Source organism: Musca vetustissima, unplaced genomic scaffold, assembly GCF_032173495.1.
Source record: "Musca vetustissima isolate MV318-11 ecotype Yass unplaced genomic scaffold, APGP_CSIRO_Mvet_v1 utg2684, whole genome shotgun sequence".
NCBI classification, from domain to species: Eukaryota; Metazoa; Arthropoda; class Insecta; order Diptera; family Muscidae; genus Musca; species Musca vetustissima.
This window is the reverse complement of record NW_026883684.1, coordinates 345,068-368,878: the sequence shown is the minus strand read 5'-3', so window position 1 is coordinate 368,878 and position 23,811 is coordinate 345,068. Positions and strand designations below refer to the sequence as shown.

Below are 23,811 nucleotides of genomic sequence, written 5' to 3'. Positions count from 1 at the left end.
GGACAAGGAATGTGGAGGAGAAACAGAGATTATTGGAAAAAAGGGAACGCGGTAGATATTGTTGCTTTTGTAGTAGTTGTTGTTGTTGCATTTGCTATTGTTGATTGTTTAATTTGTTCATTTATTGGTAAATGATTTTTTTTGTTCGCTACCTATGAACAATAAGAAGGACGCAGTGGTACAAACACACAGACTTACATGCACTCATTTACAACAAACAGAAATATTATCCATTGGAGAAATGAGGAAAGCAGGCCGTCATGGCAGGTTCAGCCAGTCAGCCAGATACAAAACAGGCAGTCATTCTTACATCCGGCGTTTATTTCATTCATTCAGCCATTCATTTATTCTGCCAGTTGCATACATACACATACATACAGTTACAAACGGCCAAAGACTAAAAGAATGAATGAATGAACGAACGAAGCGAATCATTGGTTTCTGAAATGTTTATTTCCAATATATTCCCCCCTTTGCCGTTATTGTTTGACTGCTCAATGGGATCATTGCTGGGTTATAGCAACGCTGCAACAAATAATAAATACAAAAAGCAGACACACACAGAGAATCGAATGAAAGTAGTTAAAAAGCGGACTGACTGTTTTCTTTGTCGTTCATTTTATGAAATATCGGCTATTGTTTTCGTAATGCTGACAATTATGATTTTTAATTGTATGAACAAGAACACAAAAGTGAGAGCGACAGAATGCGAGAGAAGGAGGGAAACAAAAAAGCAATTATACCTCGCAATTTCCACAATACCGCCGCCTAAAAGGTCGCTCCAGGGCATTTTTATGTTTGTGTCGTTGGATGTAGCAAACAACAGCGTATCATTATTATTTACTTCTTTTATTAATTATTGCAAGTTAAAAATTAATTGAATTGATAAACGATTTTGCTTTTGAGGCCATAAATCCATTTAAGAAGCAGATTATAAAAAATGGTCAGCTTCTCAATGAAATGAAACGGAGGGCATTATTCTTTCATTGGTGAATGTTGGTAAGTTTCTCTAGGGGAGTTATATTTTTACCTAACCAACATTTAATCCGGAGATCGAATCTTTTAGTCCATGCCCACACTTTGTTGGTGGTGAATCAATTGTAGACAAACTCCATTTTTATATTAAAAAAAAAAAAATCGATTCTAGAATGAACTTATACTGATCTCATGTGCAATTAGACAGACGTTGTTTCTTTTGAGCATAATCTAAATAAAATCTGAGGAAAAAAACTAATTACGACAGAGTCTTACCAATGTTTTGAATGTATTACTATCGTAGACGATGGCTCAGATAACACAGAATATATTACTGACATATTTTATTTGCCCCTTTTGCATAACGATAACGATCAATGTGCTATGGGCTACGTATTTCTCGACGAATTTTCACATGAATAGAATTTGCATTAAATTTTGTTGGGGCTTCTTTTTTTTGGATATGAAATGTAAAAAAATCATATATCATAATTTTGGTGGTGTCTCCTAATTTGGCATTTTCCACTAATACAAGTATACCAAATTCCTATCGAAACTTTTTTCTATTGGCTTTTGGCCAATTAAGCTATGTAATTTAATATAAGTTCCCAACAACAATAACGAACTACCATCATCCAAGCCATAGCGAAAGCGCAGTGGGAAAAGTGTCTGTTGCTGACGATTGTATTCTCAAAGGAGAGATTTTTCATACAACTTTTGCCATCTTTTGTATTATGTATTCTTTTTTCCCCTTTTATTCCAGAAAACGAAAAATAAAATAACCAAGGCGAATTGTCCCTTTTCACACCCAAGAAATGAAAACTTTGAATACGTTTTTATTTCCAGAGACTTTAAACAAATTCTTGTGCAGTATTTTTTTTTTCTTTTTTTTTTTGGTAATGTAGTTGTTGCTGTTTGTTCTAGAGACTAGGGAGTGTATTCACAACAAAAGGAACCATGGTAGATGTGAAGAAAAAAACGACGATAATGATAAAGAAGCCAATACTGGTTGGTAATGGTGACGTCGTGGGAAAATATAGGGAGTGCGGAAGGCAATATAGTTGGCTTAAACCAAAGACAAAACGAAACTCTTGCATTTAAGCTTTTAGTGTCGACCACAAAACAAACTTACATCAAGGCTTCTCCGCATGCATACACACAAACACGCATTGAAATATACACATATACCATAACCGCACGCACACACACACACACACACATGTATTGCTGTGTGCATAGAATAAAAGTTACGAGACCGCAATAACCACAACACAACATAGAACATCATTTATAATACCACTACCACTAGTACAAAGATCAACACAGTCTAACCTGACAGCTTGAAGTCAATGTATGGAGATTTGAATTTAGTCGAATTATTAAAAGAAAGTAATACATTATTTTTAAATCAGTAGAAAAAAGACAGTGAGCGGAGCAGTATAGTCGGAATGGACCGAACATATGATACCCTACACAACTACCACTGAACTCTAATATTCTGCGGATCTACATGCAGATTCTGCCCACACTCTCTAGTGTGATACTAAAATATGTAGATCTTTGAAAATATTTTAAGATTCCTTCCAAATCCGATCACTTCCATCAATATAATTGATTTTAGATTAAAGGTCAAGAGCTATTATTTCTTAGACTGGTAACGTTGCTGGGTCATATTTTCCGGAGTGAAGATTTACGCCATATAATGCAATTATTAAATGTTTCTCACAGTAGTAATGTTCATTTGACCCGCTATATACTGACCGATTGTTATTAAAGAGCCGAAACAGTGATTCCAATGACCAGGTCCGATTGCCTTCTCTGTGGAAACTTTGTGTTGTTTAGCTTATAATTGTAGCCTTTAAAGTGATTAGAAAAAATAAGATTTGGGCCCATTTCATTCAAAAAATTGTCATCTATATGTAATTACGTATAACTCCCGCAACCGAGTACATATAACAATATAATTTTTGTCAATTTGGAGCTCAACCTCTTCTCTTGCATATACCTTAAAATACACTGTTGTAAATATAGACTCCATAGACTGCAAAATTTCCCATTTTCACACAAAAGTCTTGGTCTATTTTAGCCGCTAAATATTGGCCGATTACCACGTAAAGACCCATTATTGTTCCTGATCGTCATATCGTCGAGAGGTCACACAAATCTATAATACCCTTAAAAACAGTAGTATTTAAACGATTTTTCAATTGTTACAAATACCTTGATTTTCCGCACCGTCCTCATGGCGGCAGCGCCATCTATTGATGCTGTAGACTGAAGTGGTGAACAAGTAAAATTTTAAGCTTGTGCCATAACTTTGGAACTACTTGGCGTATTATAATAAATGTTGTGTCATATGAAAGGTGAAAAGTTCATATATTTTGAAATTTATTTGCATTTTTAAAAATATGAAATGTTGTATGTGAAAATTTTACTAGAAAATAATGTTTTAAAATCACTCGAACTATGTTTTTAAATAAGTTTGCAGATTCTATAACAAAGAAAGGTATTTGCCCTATAATATGACAATATTTTGGGTAAATAGATTTTCCTACGATTTTCTTATTTTAATCCAAAGTAATAGGAACTTCAAGAACAATTTTCTGGTAAGACTAAACAATATTATTGGTACCTATCATATTGGAGATCAACCACTTCTCTTGTATAAACTGTCAACTTCTCCGGTTTACAATAAAATTGTTTTTAATTCACTGACCGCTATCTGTTAACACAACCCTATTCAAATGCACCAATTCACACACACTCACACACGTCCATTTCTTTCTTTGTGTTTATACCAAATTTTGTATCCTTTACATAGACACACAGACAATCAAATTTAACAGCCAAAGTTCAAGAGATGAAAAACACGCTAACAATTGTCTACTTTAGAGATACTAAAATTGAACTCGCCACACAGCCTCCTCAGTTGCCAGACAATGTTGCTTGCGATGATGGTGATAACGACGATGATACTTACTTTTAGCTTTGAGGTTTTGGAATTTTGAGAAATTATAAATTATTCATTTGATCATAGTATCATCGTCTTCTAAGGATTCTGCACAACAACGATCTGTTATGCTTTCCGTTAAATCTTTCCGGTTCTTTGTTCCTTATTTTGGTCTGGACATTTGTTGACGACTTTTGCTTGTTTAGTTTTGACATTTTTGTTGTACTTAGTTTAAGTAAGATACATTGTTAGTTTGAGTGATGAGGAATTTTTTACATGGTTGGTGATATAAATAGGTTTAAAGACATTTACTCCCAAATTTAAAAATCTCCAGAATAGGTTATATCTCCTCTTATATACGGGTTTTGTTCGACTTAGACCTTCAAGTCCATAAACCAAAGACCTCTATTTAAGAAGGACTGTTAGCTTTTCTAAATCTTATGTGCAGACCGGTTAAAAATGCGGTTAAGAACTTCAAAGTAATTAAAAGGGGACGGGACTTTTGTATACGGGCTGTGTCAAATTATGGGATTTTTTAACTTCTTCTGAAGGCTTCTTAAATCAGAATTAAAAAGTTAGGGCTAAATAACAATATTAAAATATGCAGAATACACAAATGTTATTAAAAATTTTAAAACTAAATTATTGTGTCCACGACCGGAATCGTAACATCGTGCTTAATTCCGACTTACAAACATAAATACACAGACGAAGAGATGAACGAGATTTATCAATTGAAATTGTGCATAGATCTATTTAAACAGAATCATTTTACAATAGCAGGCAGCTAATATCTACCAATTTTCCTTACAGATAAATCTATCAAAATTTAAGATTTATATTCTTGATTATTCTTACTATTTAGGGATTTGTACTATTTACAAAAATACTACTCTACATAATTATGCATCCATAGTGGATATTCCTTACTGATATTACCTTTAAGGAAATTCCAATTTATTGTGGTAAATCAATTTCCTGGTTTTTGTGGTTATTCTATTTGGACTAAAAGTAATTGCATTTTAATGCCACATAAAACTTGCAGAAACCCCAAAACATTTTACGATAGTCACGCATTAGCAAAAACGAATATATTTCAAACTGCATACAAAAACTTGGAAAAAACATGACCAGCGACAACAATAATAACAACCCACCTAAGCACCGGTATCCAAACCGGAGCAATAGGTAAACAAACTCTAACACACAACGAAACAAGAATTTAAAGGTATTTTCGAACAGAATTCAAATTTTTGTGAAAAAAAATACCAAGTAACCTGAGAAAGCATTAGAAAAATCACAACCACAACCAACACACAGAGAGTAGTGGGAGCAAGATGCATAAGGTAGCTGTAACCCAAAGCAATTTAAATTACATTAAAATCTTTAGAGTGTCCATTGAATCTAAGCTATAACCTCAGCCACACACACACACACACAAACACACGAGTGCAGCCGTACACCCACAAAGCCAGAAACGCACACTTAAAGATGTCTCCGAATGGCAGCTGGGCTACTTCCATTCCGACCACTATCCAATTTGAGTACTTTCTAAGTGCGCACCTTTCAAGTGGGCCACAGTCTCCTCTTTGGGAGTGTGCGGTCGATTGAATTCCTACTTGAACATGGCCACTTCAGGAACTGGGACCATAATATGCAATAACGAAACTAAAATCAGCGGAAAATTAGATTCAATACATTCGCTCTGCTAAATAATTTCTTGTCATGGCAGGTACAACCTTAGTGAGGTAATCGAAAAGAAAACAACAATTTTTGTAACCTTCTGTTTTGGGAGGGTGGATGACATTTTTTTTATATATTTCCATTGCTATGTAAAATTTCAACTACAGCTGTAGTACAAGGTATTTTTTTGTTAATTTTTTGTGAATTGTTGTTTTTTGTTTGGCTTTTTCAGCCACCCACTTAGATGGCAACAAGCAGCAACTAAATACCACCGAAGAAAGATAACGAGATGCGGTCTATGTTTGTGTGTAAAGTAGCTACATAAAGTTTGTAAATGTGTGTTGTACTGCAGATGCAGATTCAAATGCATCCACAGAAGGAAGCTACTACTACTGCGGCGCTGTGAATATTCAATGTTCCATTTCGGTATTAACTGGACATGTGGGGAATATTTTTAAGCATTGTTAGTTAAGCGTATGATTTGATCTAGTCGAAAAAACAGTTTCTTTTAAAATGTGTGAAATTATATATTTATACCTTACAACTATATTGTATGGATATTATAGCTTTGTTTGGTCAAAAGATTTTCCAACGCCGCGAATTATTAGCCCTAGATCCACCTCTTAGTATACGGTTATATCTCGACTGGCTGAGTCGATCTAGGTATGTGTTCCGGCCTCCCATATATATTTTCGTTCGATTTTATGTAAATCGATTGGTACAAAATTTGGCACAGCACTAGAATGATGTGTGCTAAGATTCTTGAAAATCGGTTCAGATTAAGATATAGCTTCCGTATATATTTTCGTCCGAGTTTATATTCCAAAGCCCCTACATTTCTTTCGTTGCACAAAATGTTATGACATTTTGCATAGATTTTAGAATGATAAGCATGTCATCGGTTGATATAAATTGTGTATCACAAATTTAATTTAGTTCGATTTAATGTCGATGATCCTTTAAAGATAGTATGTCTGTTCTATCAAAAATAAATTGTATGTATGATCATCTCTTGTATGTACACCAAGTGGTGAAGGGTATCATATAGTTGGCACCGTAAGACTTTTGAACTTTCCTTATTGGGTTCTTATAGATTTATATTCTCATGTTTACATTTTATGGACAATAATATTTATACTCTGCATATAAAATTGAAATCTCCAGATTTTCTTGTGCAATATTTTCATGTAGGGGTATTCTCGCATATACGGTCGAAAAAGTTTATAGCGAAATATCGGTAATAAGGACGATATTCAAAAGTCCCGATGAAAGCGCTAGTACATTTATTCCCTGCTCAAAACGAAAACTGTCGTATGAGTAGTATCAAGCCCATTAGAAAAATTGTAGTATCAAGCCCATTGACAAAATATTCCTGAACTAGTTTTGAATATTTATTAAATAAAATTATCTTCAAAATATTGCATAATATCCTGCTTGCAGCATAACACAAATTCATTGCTCACCCTTAATTTTCCTTGCAAAGAACCTACGCAAAGATTGTGGATAATTTAAGCACACAACCACCATGACAACGACAACGAAGCCCGAGAGTTCTTGTTAAAAGCCAAGCATGGTGCAAAACTATTTATGACAACGGTATCATCAGACCCGCATAATGGCCAGCGAAGAAAATGTGACCCAACGAAAAAAAAAATGGAACACCGAAGCAATGACAATAACCAGAGAATGTAGAAACACATGCAACTGAAAACATGGTACTTTGTTCGGGTGTACGCTGTGTGCCTGTGTGAGTGTTAGTCTAGTGAAATGTGAATTCAATATGGAAATACAATGTCACAAAAAACCACCATTCTTGGCCCCAATGCGTCACGATGGTCGCTCATTGGCTACCATGTATCCAGCAATTCCATGCACCATGTTGCTTAGGGTTATCTCAAAGCTATAATTTTACTTGTACGCAAAACTAGCAAGCTCGTGTAACTAACATGGAAGAGGTTGTTCTCCAGGGAGTATAACAAGAGCACACACACATACATATGTACAAAAAATACCAGAAGTACTGGTACTGTTATTTTTAAAAGAAAATTAATTGGCTATTTTACTTTCAGCAATGTTGAATAAATAGAACAAAAGGAAAACGGGGAATTCAAATAACTTTGTATTTCCCGAAATGGTTATAAAGTTCTTATGTCTTTACATTTTTCTTTTGCGTCGATATTAATAACAACTTCCACTAACTGCCTAACCCTTACCAAGCATATCATAATGACATGCCAAAATGTGTTTGTTTCAAAATAAATGATTACCACTACATGCAAATATCTTTCTGAGTTCAGGCTAAGAAAACATTATCCATGAGAATGAGACATGTCATTGCCGCCACTCACTCCCTCAAGTAGCGCTTCTACGATGTTAAGGGGTAAATTGGGATTTTATTGTTTATGGCTGACAGATACAAGCGCATATGTTTCATTCTTAGCTAAATTTATGGTTACAATGTTGTACGAGATGAAATTTATTCCCTGGGGCAGAGTAAGAAATAGACGTTCTTTTAACAAATAATAATAATTTGTGATTTATCCTTTATACATACATGCATATATGTGTGTGTATTTCTTTCTACGTAATAATGGAAACACAATTTTAGCCAGATCTGGAACCATGGAAAATTTTTATAAAACATGTAAAGCCTGTTAGTTTGTTACGACGGTGAATATCACCATCGAATGAACCATGAGCTATACCATCTGTTCTCGGACGTTGACACAGTCTGAAATATCGAGATGCAGCGACTAAGTTGGCTAGACCATGTTGTGTGAATGGATGAAATGCAAATAAAAGCGAGCAAAGTAATGGTTCACGCAATAGAAGGGGAAGGCCACAAATCCGGTGTGTCTTTTTAGGTAATAATCTTTATAGACACTAACTTTTTTTAGTTTTACAAATACCCCATTGAACTAAAGTAAGTTGAAATCCCTCAAATTTTTCTGGATTGGGGATAGCGTGTACGGTATTCACATCGTGTTGGTCTTTTGTTGGGGTTGAGTTGAGTTGTTGGGGTTGAGTTGGTTGATGAGTGATTAACGATTTAAATATAGTGCTCTCTAAAATCCCTTAAAATTTTGGCTTTCGAGGTTTCGACAAAATAACTTAATCCTATGTCAGCATTAAGTATTCACATTTTCGCCTTTTAGAACAAATGAAAAAAAATTATGTTATGATGTTTTTGTTGCTGCTTCTGATTATATAATTTTTTTCCAAAACAACTCCCATTTTAAATGTTGACCATGTAACGTATGATGAATGTGTATGGCCATTATTATTGTTGCTCATACCTCACCAAGTATGTCAATACGATTTTGAAAATAACTTTCAAATGCATAGCATTGTTACATTATTTCTCTTTTTCAACATGACCAAACTATGTCAAAGCTAAAATACTTTTTTTATTTTAAGCAAATTGCAAGAAAATAAATGTGTGTTTGTATGTGTGACTAGTATATCCGGTTTCCGTTCTATTTTTCAACACATAAACATCATAAAGATCTATGGCAGCAGCAGCCACCAGTAACAAATTGTTGGTAAAAAAAATTATTTTCAAAAAAAAAAAAAAAAAAAAAAAAAAAAAACGAAAAAATTACAAATTCTGTTTTTGTTCTATATGCTCTAGAGCTGCATGTAAGCTCCATCCTTTCACATATGTTTGGGTGTGTATATCCGTACGTATTTCTATTGCGTACAGAACAATAATCCAAAGAGAAATATTTTAAACAATATCTAAACATGTTGAACAATAATCTAATGCTTTACACTTTTTTGCAACAACAACAGCAACAAAAACTACACCCCGTTACACATATACAGATATAATATATTTTAGTACACACACACACATGAACATATATATTGTGTACAAAATAGTTACACACACATACATTTGTCTTCTTTAAATGGCATATATACATATATGAGTATGTGTGTGAGTGTGTAGACTCAAGAGAATGATTGTAGATGGTGGTAAATGATAGCAATAAAAAACTCAACAACAAATGTTGTTACTATTGTTAAAGGCGCAACTACAACAGCATTTGTTAATTGAATTGTTAATGTTTACAAAAAGCGAAACTGAGTTTGTTTGGTGTGAAAAATTTTAGTTATTTAGAGTGTGGCAATAAAAATAAATTTCCATATGACTTAGTGTTTTAATGACCTAACTCAATTTCCTTGGAAGAGAATCTAAACATGAATTTGCACGAAGTACTTTCCGAGCTGGTTGGCATTGACGACAAGTAAATTCAACAAAAAAAGGGATCCCAAGTAAATCTTTCAGAAAATAAACAATTTTACATACATTTTTCAAATTAAATAATTTATTTAAGAATTTAGTTAAATGCTTTTTCGTGCTCTCAATATAATGGCAGGGGATTTGAAGACATTTTCTACAAAATATTGAGATCCACTCTTTTTGTATTAAGCAATATTGCAATATTTTATGTGACATTATTTATATGAAATATAAATTGTTTTTAATATTAAATTATGTGTTGATCTGAACAAAAAATACAACAATAACTCTATATTTCTATATTTATATCATTTCCATACTAACCATTGTTCTATAATTGAGGATTGGATGATTCGATTCAGCATAGTTTTGGACAGAGTAAATCAAAATGAAAAGTCAGAGTGTTTTATTGAGTTTTTATAATATAGATAAACTGCTGCGACATGGGTCTTTACCATTCCACTTGACATTTTCTGGCATTCTGACGGCAGTATATTGACCATTAGAAGTACTTATTGCCACATCCAGTGGCTGTATACTTGGTTCACACCACAGTTGTTGTAGTTGTTGTTACTTTTGTTGCCAAACTAAATATCCCTCCTAGATTTGTTACGTCTACTTTTTTTATTACTTATTCAGATAACTTGCAATAGCAACAACGGAACGACCAACAGCTGCAACAGCAATCACAAAAGTAGCAACAGCAGCAGCAACAACAACATGTTGTTATTGTGTCAAAACAATGCAAGGACGAGCAACAAAAGCGAGTTGGAAAAAAGAAGATGGACAGCAAGCGAAACAAGGAAAAAACGAACAAAGAAACACTGAAGCAAACAACAGTCACAACAACTGAAACAGCAACAGCAACAACAATAACAATATTGTTTATGGCAAGAACATGTCACAGTGACATGTAATTGCTCAAATTATGACACACAATATGTAATTGTTAAGCGTGTAGCATCCATCCATCGTTCGCTTTACATTCACAAGGTATCTGCGAAACAAGGAACGGCTCAGAAGAGAGAGGACAATTGGGGAGACATACAGACAACACAGGCATGTACAATAAAGAACATACAAAAACGTAAATTATTATTTTTTTTAACAGAAAACTATGAAAAGGACATAAGCGAACGAACGAGCGAACATGAATGCTGATATGTTTGCTCTAAAATAGAATAACGAAACAAAAAGAAAAAAAGAGTGCAACAAATGTCCCTTATTCCTTTAGATCTGTCCCTACTTTGCTACTACTTTTGTCAGTGCTGCTGCGACTACTTCTGCGAGATTCAGGGGCTTTGAATGTTCCAAAAAACAACGAGGAGACAAAAAAATGAATGACAACGGAACTTTGAATGAAATGCAACTTTAAATGGCATTATAAACAATTACAATTGTCATTTTTATTTTTATTTGTTGGTTATGTTTAGTACCTGCCACACAGTAACTTTGTGGCATTTGAAAACTATCTGAGCTAGGCAAATGTAATTGTTTTCGAAACAAATAGAGAAAGAAACTAAATTTAGGATAAATGCTTTAGGAGCTGTATGTTATCTACATGTATTTGCATTTCGTTTCCAATTGAAAATGGCTTTGTTAGGAATGCCAATTTTCAAAAAGTAGGACAGAATCTCAGCATTTTCTAGTTCATGGCCAAAGTTTATCAATAAATACCTCTCTTTTCATTCGGAATCAATTTCAATTTTCTAGTTATAATAAAATCTATCGATTTTCCATAAAATATCTTAATTACTGAATTCACCAGTATAACAACACATTCCCATTGGAATGTACATATGTATCCATGTTGTTAATAAATCCTTAACACAGTTACCCTTCATGCATGCCAACGTTATGGTCATCTTTGGCTTGTTCTAACTTTAATTAAAACATAATAACAACAAAAACAATATGTAAACATAGTTACGGCCAACACAATGTTTGCAACATAATTGATAATGGCCAGGCTGTTTAAATTGCAAATTTATAATCAAAGCACAGGGACGCAGCTTTTTTACAGTTTCGTGGTTTTCAATGGGATCGTGAAAACCCACAGAAAAACAATGAAATGTATAACCAACAACAATCAAACCCACATCATTAAAGTGTAGCAGCAACAACAACGCTAGCTGCTGTAACAGGTATGGCTTCTATAGTAGATCAGCAATACACATTCATCTGGTCTATTTATATTTAGTGGGATGTAGTAAAGGAAAGTATGTCATAATTTGGATTATTAAGACTTTAGAATATTGGGAATATAGAATTGTAATACTCTGTTGCTTCTTCAAATTAAAAATAAACTTATATTCTTAATTTAATCAATTTTATATATAGGAACCACCCTATTATTTACCCCCATCATCGCTTATGAATGCAACCATGAAAAAAGGGAAAATAATGATGATGTTGATGATGCCACTCATACTTTCTGGCTGGTTAGTTTAAAGATGGATGCAACTATTTTGCTGTTGCCGTTGTTAAATAAATGAGAGGTACTCATTCATCTACATAGGGCTGTATTCATTTGAGATTTAGCAAAGCTTATAGTAATTAGAAAAAAATATTTCTTTAAAAATTAAGTCTTACGTCTCTGATAGTGCGATTACTATTTTTTGAGGGACTATTAGTGTTATATATTTAAAATATATTTCTAAATGTAACTAGAAGGACTATCAGTATTATAAGCGTTGATTTTTAAAGTATTTTCTTAACGATGAGAGAATTTGATTAATGTCTTAAATGTTTTGGCTTTGGGTGAATTTTTAAGAAATAGCGCAGATTTCACAGATATAGCTCCCACATATATTTTCGTCCGATTTTATTTAAATTGTCCACAAAAATCCCAAGGATTGTCCGATTGATACAAAATTTTGCACGGCGTATTGAAATAGGTTCATGTATTCAACGTTTTGTGGATTCAGGTTCAGATTTAGATATAGCTCCCATATATAGCTTTGTCCGATTTTTGTATAAAGGTTTACTAATTGATACAAAATCGATTTCATACAAATGGTACCAAAAGAATCCGACTTTTGAGCTTTCCTTGCTGGTTTAATAATATTTTATCGAGAAATTTTTAGATATTTTCCCCGAATATTTTTATGGACTAGAAGCGGTTTATAATTTTACAAGCTCGATCTGGGTTATTTTTTAAAGATTTGAGTTTTAATGATTTTCTTCAAAGCCAATATGTTGATTTGTAAAGAACATGTCATCAAGGGCATTATGCTTCCGTTTTTAGGAATATTTTTCTTTTCTGAGGATTAACATTTGGTTTTAGCGAATATACTGTTTGACAATCGGGGAATATGCGTGGATTTTTTTTACGATCCTTTATATCGTTATTGTCATTTAAATCGACTGGGAAGTGCTTGTAACCCCGTGCAACTCCTTGTCCACACATGTTAAGCTATACGCTCTAATAAACAAAAACTCATAAATGTTACCTGCTTGGAGTAAAAAAATGCCGGATACTACACGCAAACAAGAAGCATTGTTGTTGTGTTATGATGTGAAAGGTGAGTTATGTGTATCCTGGTGTAGAATACACGGTTCTCTGCCATTGATTGAAGTAGCACATATGAAAGTCAGTGTGTGGAATGTGGGTGTGCCTGTGTGAGCTTGTTTTCTCGTATAAACATGTATGAGTGTGTGACGATGTCTGCTACTGTGCCTCTTCGTAGATGGCTGTTGCTGCTGACTTGTTCAGGTTCCGTTGTTAGGAGGTGCTTGTTAATGAAAGTATGTCAATGCACTTAAACGTATCAATGAGTTCAGAAGAGAGTTAGCGAAGTAAGTTTGAACATACACTTGTCTCGTACAAGTATTGATTTGCTAAAGCAAAAAATGTAAACCAGAAAAAAACAATCACTTTCGCCATAGTTCAGTCTTTTTGTTTGTTGTTCTTGTTTTCGACATAGCTGCTTCAAAGAGCAGTTATAATGATAATATAAATATATATGCATACGAGTATGAAAGTGCGGTGTTGGAAATGCGGAACAATATTTTAATTAAAATCTGTGTATATTAGGCAATGTTATCCAAAATATGAAATTTCATAAAGTTGATTTTATTTTTGTATAAATTAAGGCAATATTAAAGAGGTATCTGGTTAAACAACTTCCTATTATTATTTTCTTTGAACGACTTCCGTTTTGTTGTTATGGTTAAAATAAGGTCAAAAATTATTTCTTATACAAATTGCCTACAATTGAACGTCAATATTATACGTAATACGTTTGTATTGATATTTTTGTATTCCCAGCACTACAGCACACCACAACAATTCTAGCTAAACCTCTATTCTCTATTTCCAATTTAAATTTCATTTGACTTTGTATTGCCAATAATCTGTGAAATGTCAATTTTGCATATGAAAATTATTTTGACAGCATAATTGAAAGATTGTCAGCTTTATATGCCTGATCCTATGGCACTTTCACATGACCACTTCATAGTCAGGGCAAATTGGAACTTAATGACGATATAATGGATATGGGTGGTTCTATAGAAATCAAAAGTATCGAACAAAAATATTACATATAAAATAACAACATATATATTTTCTAAATGCATATAAAGCGTGTCTCAACACAAAGGACGTGTATACACTATGTAAAAATAATTCACAATATTATATTTTCCATGAGCAATATACAAAAATTGCTAATGTTTCGCCTGTCCATAGAAAAATTTCCATTTTCCTGCTTATAGTTGTTGGTTATTTGCTCGTATTTCTCCTACGTTGGTGTATTGAAATATATACAAACATACATAAACCCCCATCGCTATATGCATCGATTTGCAAAGCCCTAATTGTGTAATTATGACTTTATTCTGTATAAGCGACATTGTTCAACATGCACCATGGGATTTGATTTCAGAAAATTGTTTAACAAAAATAAATAAATCGAAAGATTATAACTTTATATTGATAAATACATTAATATCATACTGATCTCCTATAGAAAATGTATGTGTATTCAAATAATACAATACCTGATAAAGGTATTGAGCATATAGAATACTTCTGTATAAAGAAAAATTTCTCTAATACCGCGTTAAAATAGATGGAATTCCTCAGTTCTTTCACTAGAAAAGGCTTTTCTCGCGTTTTCAAATGAAATGAGACCTTCAGGGTATCCGCAGAAATTCTGTACACGAAATTGGTCGGGACTCTTTAAGAGACTTCACTAAAATATGGACTTGTAGTCCAGAATATTTTATTCTCACGAACATATACTCGGTCTGGTTGGGAAGTGTTGTCTAGGATCTAGGTTTCCAGCATACAGAAAATTGTTTGTGATCTTTATATGGGGGCTATGTCAAAAAATGTAGCATTGAAAATTTTCTACCAATCACGATCACCATATCAGAAAATTGTTTAACAAAAATAAATAAATCGAAACATTATTACTTTATATTGATAAATACATTAATATCTTACTGATCTCCTATAGAAATTGTATGTGTATTCTTATAATACAATACCAGATGAAGGTATTGAGCATATAGAATACTTCTGTATAAAGAAAAATTTCTCTAATACCGCGTTAAAATAGATGGAATTCCTCAGTTCTTTCAATAGAAAAGGCTTTTCTTGCGTTTTCTCATTTCATTTGAAAACGCTTGAAAGACCTTCAGGGTATCCGCAGAAATTCTGTACACGAAATTGATCGGGACCTTTTAATAGAGACTTCACTAAAATATGTACTTGTCTTCTAGAATATTTTATTCTCACGAACATATACTCGGTCTGGTTGGGAAATGTTGTCTAGGATCTAGGTTTCCAGCATATAGACAATTGTTTTTGACCTTTATATGGGGGCTATGTCAAAAAATGTAGCATTGAAAATTTTCTACCAATCGCGATCACCATATTTAAATTGTAGTTATTTCGAATGCCATATTACTGTCCTTCGGTTGGAAAATGCGGCTACGATATTTAAAATGCATAATATAGGTCGGTACCATTATATGGGGGCTATACCAAAACATGGACCTCTAAATGTTGTGTTTTGCTCACAAATATCACAGAAAGTTAAAAAAACAGTCACTTTGGTTGGAAAATGTTAACCGGAGCATCAAGCCGATATATCCATTTTTGAAAACCAAACATTCTTGGATATTAATTTTTGAAAATTTTCAAATTGGTGTTGCAAACAGAATGACTGCAGCTGCTTTATTAACATTTTCTGCGATAACTTTTTTACATCCACAATAACCCATTGTGTAATTTTACTGACAGGCGCTTTGCCTTCATTATTGTTGCTGCTGTTGTTGTCGTTATGAATATTTGCTTGCTTTAGTGACAATTGACTATAATTTCATCTGTCGCCATTTTAACATAACAACAATAACAGTAACAACAAACCCCCTCCAGTTTTACACCAAATTATTAAGAGGATATGATTGCAGCTGGTAATGATGGCATTAACGCTTATGGCTACCGAAGGTTGTGCAACAAGCGGGAGGACGAAAACACAGTAATAAATGCGTAGTGGGATGGATGGATGACTTTGTGTTCGGCCTGCATTTGCCTGACCATCAAAGTAATTAGGAAAAGCATTCCCCATATAAAAACCCTAAACCCTGTATTTAGTGTTCAAAATTGTTTTGTGGCCTTTAACGGAATTCTAATATCAAACGATACCAGCGGAGGCAGTGTCGGTCTCGGTATCATGAAATTGTTACCATTAACAAAAGTTTTCAATATTTTGTGTTACAATGTGGCCAGCGTAATTATAATGAGCCAACTGGCATGTTGTGGCAATAACTGTGAACTATTGGCCTTTAAGGAGTATCTTCAATTTCAAAATTTAAATCAGGCTATTGTAGTCTATGGTGGAAAGGAACGAAAATCGTATGAAATGGCGAAGGATCCATTATCTCAATGTTTTCTTAAGTTTTTTAATATTAATAATTTAAACGCCAACACAGATCTGTACAAATTGTTTCGTGGAAATTCTTATCGTATGGGTATTTTTCTGAAACACACCACAGGAGATGTTGCAAAGGAAAAATTACTCTTCAAAGCATCGGAAAATTTTTCATTTAACAACTCAATATCTTGGTTTGTCATTATGGAAAATGAATGCAATAAGGAAGTCAATTTTTTGGAAAATATTCAAAATGCATTTGGTAATTTAAATATACTTCTCAATGCTGACTTTACTGTGGTTTATGAAACGAAGAAGTAAGAAAATGATTGGCTAAGTAATTGTTTCTGAAGAAATTTCTAAATATTTGATGTGCTTTTTTGCTTCTAGATGTTTCTTCGATTTGTACGATATTTATAAAATATGTTATAAATGTAATGATGATAATCTGTTGGTGGAATATAAAGGAAATTGGTCGATGGAAAATGGGTTGATGGCTGAACAACGATTTAAAATCCCATTTGTACTTCGAAGAAATAATTTTAGAAACTCGACGGTAAATGTGGCAGCTGCTGTAAGTGAAAACTGTTATTTTTTATGAAAAATAAAAATCTGTTATTTTCAATAAAAATCAAATAACAAATTTCATTAAATATAATTTTTATTATAATTGTTTTACAGATTCTCAACTATTCTCCAAGCCTCAATATGACAATGTCAGAATATTTGAATGATAACAAACATTATTTACAAAACGATTTTATGCAGAGGAAAACCTATCAGTTAATGGCTATAACCCAGGATGTGTATAACTACAGGTAAATTAATGTATTCCACCGGATCAGAATCTGCTCGCTGATAATATTTAAGAAACAATTGCCACAGTTGAACTTTTTATATCCTCCATCATAAGCAATTAAGTAAATTTCAAACTGACTACAAAAAAAAAAAAAAATAAATAAATAAATAAATAAATAAAAAAATAACAGTAAATTTGGAATTCGCAATATATATTATGAGAACCGAATATTTCGTTTGTTTCGTAGTTTCTCATGATAGATGATACAATTTAAATACCTTCAAACGCATTTGGTGTCTTTTTTAAAAATTGGAATTATTAGTTGATTATTTACAACATTCGTGGAAACTTTGGTCTTTTTTAGATACCCAAAACGATAATGACGTGCATATTATTACGAATTTTTTTTATATAATTACGAATCGTATTTTGTCAAAAATCAAAATTTTTGAGCACAAAAAATTGGTCATCACCATATAGTTCATTTTTGAAAGATCGCCACACATATAATTTGGAGGATATTGTATATACTGGATTGTGAAAATATGTTGTATTAATTTTCCTAATGGTCATCAGTGGAACATTCTAAGACATCTCTCTGAAAGACTAGATTTTCACTTTCAATAAACATTTTCTATAGTTTTCAACTACATATCAAAGATGGCTGGGGAATATTTAATAATGGAACATGGACCGGTGTCATTGGTCTGATGACCAACAAGGATGTTGAATTTAGTCTGTCCCCGTTACGTTACATGATCGATCGCTTGCATGTTGTCAGCTATACTCCCGTGGTGCATGTCGAATTGTGAGTATATTCTTTAGAACAAATTTCTCCTAAAAAAACAATATTTTTATATATAATATTAAATTGCCAATTTAATTTTATTACAGAGTACGCTTTCTTCTGCGCCATCCGAAACGCACAAGCATACGCAACATCTTCTTCGAACCATTGGCCGTCAATGTGTGGTGGTGTGTCCTGGCCTTAATTATAATCACGGGTATTTTGTTGGGCATACACATTCACACGGAATACCAACTCTACTGGAAATTGAAAATGCTACAACCACACGAACGTGTTGCAACGTTCTACCAACGTGGTCCCGAACATAAGCTGGATTTTGTTGTATTGACCATATTGGAGACGGCATTTATGCAAGGCCCCGCACCTGAGCAGTTTCATGCCAATTCGACACGTTTGCTTTTGACTTCGGTATCTGTATTCGCCATACTTCTGATGCAATTCTATGGGGGATACATTGTGGGCACTCTGCTATCGGAAACTCCACGTACAATCACCACTCTAGAAGCCCTCTATAATAGCACTATGGAGATTGGAATGGAAGATGTTTCGTATAACTATGATATTTTCAATCTTAGCCAAAATCAGGTGGCACAGAAAATTTTCAAGACTCGCATTTGCAAGAATGGCAAACGGAATATCGTGACTTTGGAGGATGGATTGCAGCGTATAGCCAAGGGCGGGTTTGCCTTGCATGTATCACTTAATAGGGCATACCAGCTATTGACAGGTATGTATGTATAAATGGACGATTGCTAAGTGAACGGTGGGTGGGTGAAATCTTGTAATACGGCCATAATTTGTATGATAAAAATATTGCAAAACCAGAATTGTTTCGTTTTAAAGGCTCATTAAAAAACCCTCGTCTTTTGTGTTTTAAAATATCAATAAATTATTTAGCGCGGAATCTTGGTTAATAACAGTTGAATGGGTTTTTACAATTCATAGCTTGGCGATTACAATGTGGATTTGTGCATCTGTGGCATGTACTGGCTAGCTTCTGCTGCCTGGCATGTAATATATCACAACACCCTTACCACCAAGCAATGACAGCAACAACAACACTAATTTCGAACAATAACGGGGTGTTGTTGGCACAATAAAAGTGGCAACAAAAGATTTACTCGTTTCACGTTTTACATTCAAGAATCATAAATAAATTGTTAAATATTTGTGTTCAGTTTATGTGGCAGATAAATTTCCACCATAACAAACAAATGAAATATCTACGTTTTGTTGTTAACAATACAATTGCCACATTAATATTCTTCTTCTTTGTTGTTGTTGTTATTGCATAAATTGAATATTTTCTGCAAGGGAAAGGGTTCCGTTTGTTCTTTTCAATGGCAGAGATTTTTACCGTTTCATTGGGGTAACTGTATCATGTAGTTCCTGCAAAATGAAAAGAAAGAAATGAGAAAACTGTAGGTAAATATCGATATACTGAACCAACAAAAAGAACCGTTGTCAGCATATTTTTATATCGTAAATTCATTTTATATTTAATGTTACTTTCATATAAATAAATGGGCATCCCTTCTTTATACCCTTCACCACACTGTGGTACAGGGTATTATGTCTTTGTGCATATGTTTGTAAAAGGCAAAAATAATCGAGATAGACCCATGGTTCCTTTTGAGAATATGCATAGAATCACGTTCTAAGTCGATTTATGCATGTCCGTCCGTCCGTCTGTCTGTCCATGTTAAATTGTAAACAAAGTACAGGTCGCATTTATGATCCGAATTAGATGAAATTTGGCACAGGTCACTTATTCGGCCCAAGGACGAACCCTATTGAAATTGGGAAAAATCGGTTCAGATTTAGATATAGCTCCCATATATATATTTTACCGATTTAATGTAAACGGTCCCTATATATCTTTCGATTTGGACGAAATTTGGTACAGCCTAATCATTTAGGTCTAGAATGATGTCTGCCAAGTTTCGTGAAAATCGGTCCAGATTTAGATATAGCTCCCATATATAGTTTCGTCCGATTTCATGTAAATGGTGCCCCAAAGTCCCTATATATCTTTCGATTTGCACGAAATTTGGCATAACGTACTGAATTGAGCCTAGAATGATGTCTGCCAACTTTCGAGAAAATCGGTCCAAATTTAGATATAGCTCCCATATATAGTTTCGTCCGATTTCATTTAAATTGTGCCCCAAAGTCCTATATATCCTTAGATTTGCACGAAATTTGGCATAACGTACTGAATTGAGCCTAGAATGATGTCTGGCAACTTTCGAGAAAATCGGTCCAAATTTAGACATAGCTCCCATATATAGTTTCGTCCGATTTCATGTAAATGGTGCCCCAAAGTCCCTATATATCCTTCGATTTGCACGAAATATGCCAAATTCCGTGCAAATCGCAAGAAATCGTACTGAATTGAGCCTAGAATGATGTCTGTCAAGTTTCGTGAAAATCGGTCCAGATTTAGATATAGCTCCCATATATAGTTTCGTCCGATTTCATGTAAATGGTGCCCAAAGTCCCTATATATCTTTCGATTTGCACGAAATTTGGCATAACGTACTGAATTGAGCCTAGAATGATGTCTGCTAAGTTTCGTGAAAATCGGTCCAGATTTAGGTATAGCTCTCATATATAGTTTCGTCCGATTTCATGTAAATGGTGCCCCAAAGTCCCTATATATCTTTCGATTTGCACGAAATATGTCAAATTTCGTGCAAATCGCAAGAAATCGTACTGATGATGATGTCTGCCAACTTTCGAGAAAATCGGTCCAAATTTAGACATAGCTCCCATATATAGTTTCGTCCGATTTCATGTAAATGGTGCCCCAAAGTCCCTATATATCTTTCGATTTGCACGAAATTTGGCATAACGTACTTAATTTAGCCTAGAATGATGTCTGCCAAGTTTCATGAAAATCGGTCCTGATGTAGATATATCTCCCATATATAGTTTCGTCCGATTTTATGTAAATGGTGCCTAAAGTCCCTATATATCTTCCGATTTGCACGAAATTTGGTACAGCCTAATTATTTAGGTCTAGAATGATGTCTGCCAAGTTTCGTGAGAATCGGTTTAGATATAGCTTCGTCCGATTTCTTGTAAATTGTGCTCCAAAGTCCCTATATATCTTTCGATTGTTTCGTCCGATTTCATGTAAATGGTGCACCAAAGTGCCTATATGTCCTTCGATTTGCACGAAATTTTGCATTACGTACTGACTTGAGCCTAGAGTGATGTCTGCCAAGTTTCGAGAAAATCGGTCCAGATTTCTATATAGCTCCCACTTATAGTTTCGTCCGATTTCATGTAAATAGTGCACCGAAGTCGCTACATATCTTTCGATTTGCACGAAATTTAGCATAACGTACTGAATTGAGCCCAGAGTGATGTCTGCCTTGTTTTGTGAAAATCGGTCCAGATTTAGATATAGCTCCCTTTTATTATAGATTGATTTTAAGTAATTGACGCACCAAAGAACCAATAGGAACAAAACGTTCTGAAATTAGTATAACCTAACCTGTGACAAGTTTGTTTGAAATCGCTTAATATTTGGTTAGAGCTTCCAAATATATATTTCCGCCCGATTTCAAGTAAATTGGACATCAAACTCCTCATGTTAGTCAGATTGACATCAAATTTTGTACATCGTACAAAATTGAGCATAGAATAACGTAGTTGCGTTTTCTAGAAGTACAGACATAGCCCAACGGATGACCTATGTATATTTGTTTGAAGTCGATTTACATACTTTATGGATAGATCTACGTAGATTCACATTTAGATAAATACCACATATTTTATTTCATCCAATTTCATGCTAATAGTCCTGTTTAATATACCCATAGTGGTGAAGGGTATCATATAGTCGGCCCCGTCCGACTATACTGCTCCGCTCACTGGTTTTTCTTTTGATTTTAGATATGTTAACACAATCACAATTTTGTGAACTACAAGAGATAACATTTAACAACCCGTTTGTGACAGCCATTGGCACGTCGAAGACAACACCCTATTTGAAATATTTGAAGACAGCTGTTTTGAAGTTTCGTGAATCTGGCGTTATGCGATATAACGAACTTGTATGGAAATTACCAAAGATCGATTGTGCTGCTTTGGCCAAAGATGATGTGGAAGTTGATTTGGAACACTTTGCTCCCGTCTGTGTATTTTTAGCATTTGCTATTATGATATCGATATGGATTTTTATGTTGGAACTAATCTATAAACGTATGAAATATTTACTTCATATAGATTACGAAGAAATACGAGGTACTATTCGTTCTTATTTGCGTAAATGAAAAAAAAAACTGAAATTATTGGCAGTTTGAAGAAAATGGCAGGGTATAATAATGGTATGGATTTGTTTGATTTTTATATTTACTTGATTCAATTAAAATATATATTGATTTCATTTTGCAGGATATTAGGGCTGCTGACTTTATATAAGGAATTATAACTATGTTTGTCATTATCTTAAATTTATGTAAGGAATTCGAAATTACTTTTTTAAGCACCCTTTGCTTCTGATGTTGAACACATTGTAGATCAATAATAAATGTTTGTAGTATTAAAAATGTGTTTTTGATATCTATTTTAATTTATGTATGGATTATGAATTTGAAAATGTTATGACAAAAAGTGAACTTATATTTACAATTTTTAGTGGAAACATATGGTACCCAATAATAACCTAATTTACAGAATTTCAGAATATTAGGTTGAAAAGCGTGCTCAAGAACCCCAAAATACCGAAAATTGGGGGTACCCTTATATGGGAGCTATGCCTAAACGCGGCCGGATATAGTCCATCTTCGAACTTGACCTACCTCCAGACAAAAGACAACTCTATGCTAATTTTTTGCTAGAATTTTACGCTAATTGTTGTCTCAAAATGCGACATCCCTCAAATCAGATAAACTCTTTTAAATTATTTTGGTCCTGAAATATCCACTATATTTGCAATTAATTCGGACCGCAAAGTAAGTATTTTCCAAGATTTAGAAAAAATTACAAGCTTCATTCTTCAGGATCACATTCAATGAAATTTTGAAATACAATACTGGTAAACCCTATTTGTATGGCATATTTATTAAAAAAAACAATATATTTGTGTCGCTCCCATAAATATAGTAGCCAATTGACGTATCAATAAACATTTTTGCATTTTTGTGACAGCATTCTGTATTACTTTCTATTTGTTTTAGTGATAATTGACTATAATTTTATATGTCACTATGTTAAAATAACGACAAACATAAATGCGGGTATCATTAAGTGGCTCTCTCTCTCCCTCTCTGTTTATGAGCATTGAAAATTTAATTCATTAAATAAAATCGGAATTCTTTATATAAAGAGTGAATAAAATATTTATTGTTCGAATAGTTTTGTGGCCTTTAAGGGCATTGGAAAATCAAACAATAATCACACGGCAACGGCATCGGCAACATGAAATTGTTACCATTAACCGAAGTTTTCAGCCGA

At 33.7% G+C, this 23,811-nt stretch overlaps 2 protein-coding genes across 2 annotated transcripts in view; one reads left to right on the top strand and one right to left on the bottom strand.

The window, feature by feature from the left end:
- Positions 1-23,811, bottom strand: part of LOC133330669 (esterase B1) — a 305,478-nt gene that overhangs the window by 115,459 nt on the left and 166,208 nt on the right. The window lies entirely within an intron of this gene.
- Positions 16,540-22,628, top strand: LOC133330667 (glutamate receptor 1-like). The gene is made up of 6 exons (XM_061539077.1): positions 16,540-17,055; positions 17,129-17,312; positions 17,420-17,556; positions 18,178-18,345; positions 18,432-19,072; positions 22,249-22,628. The coding sequence occupies exons 1-6, from the start codon at positions 16,541-16,543 to the stop codon at positions 22,626-22,628; spliced, it is 2,025 nt and encodes a 674-aa protein (XP_061395061.1). The 5' UTR covers position 16,540.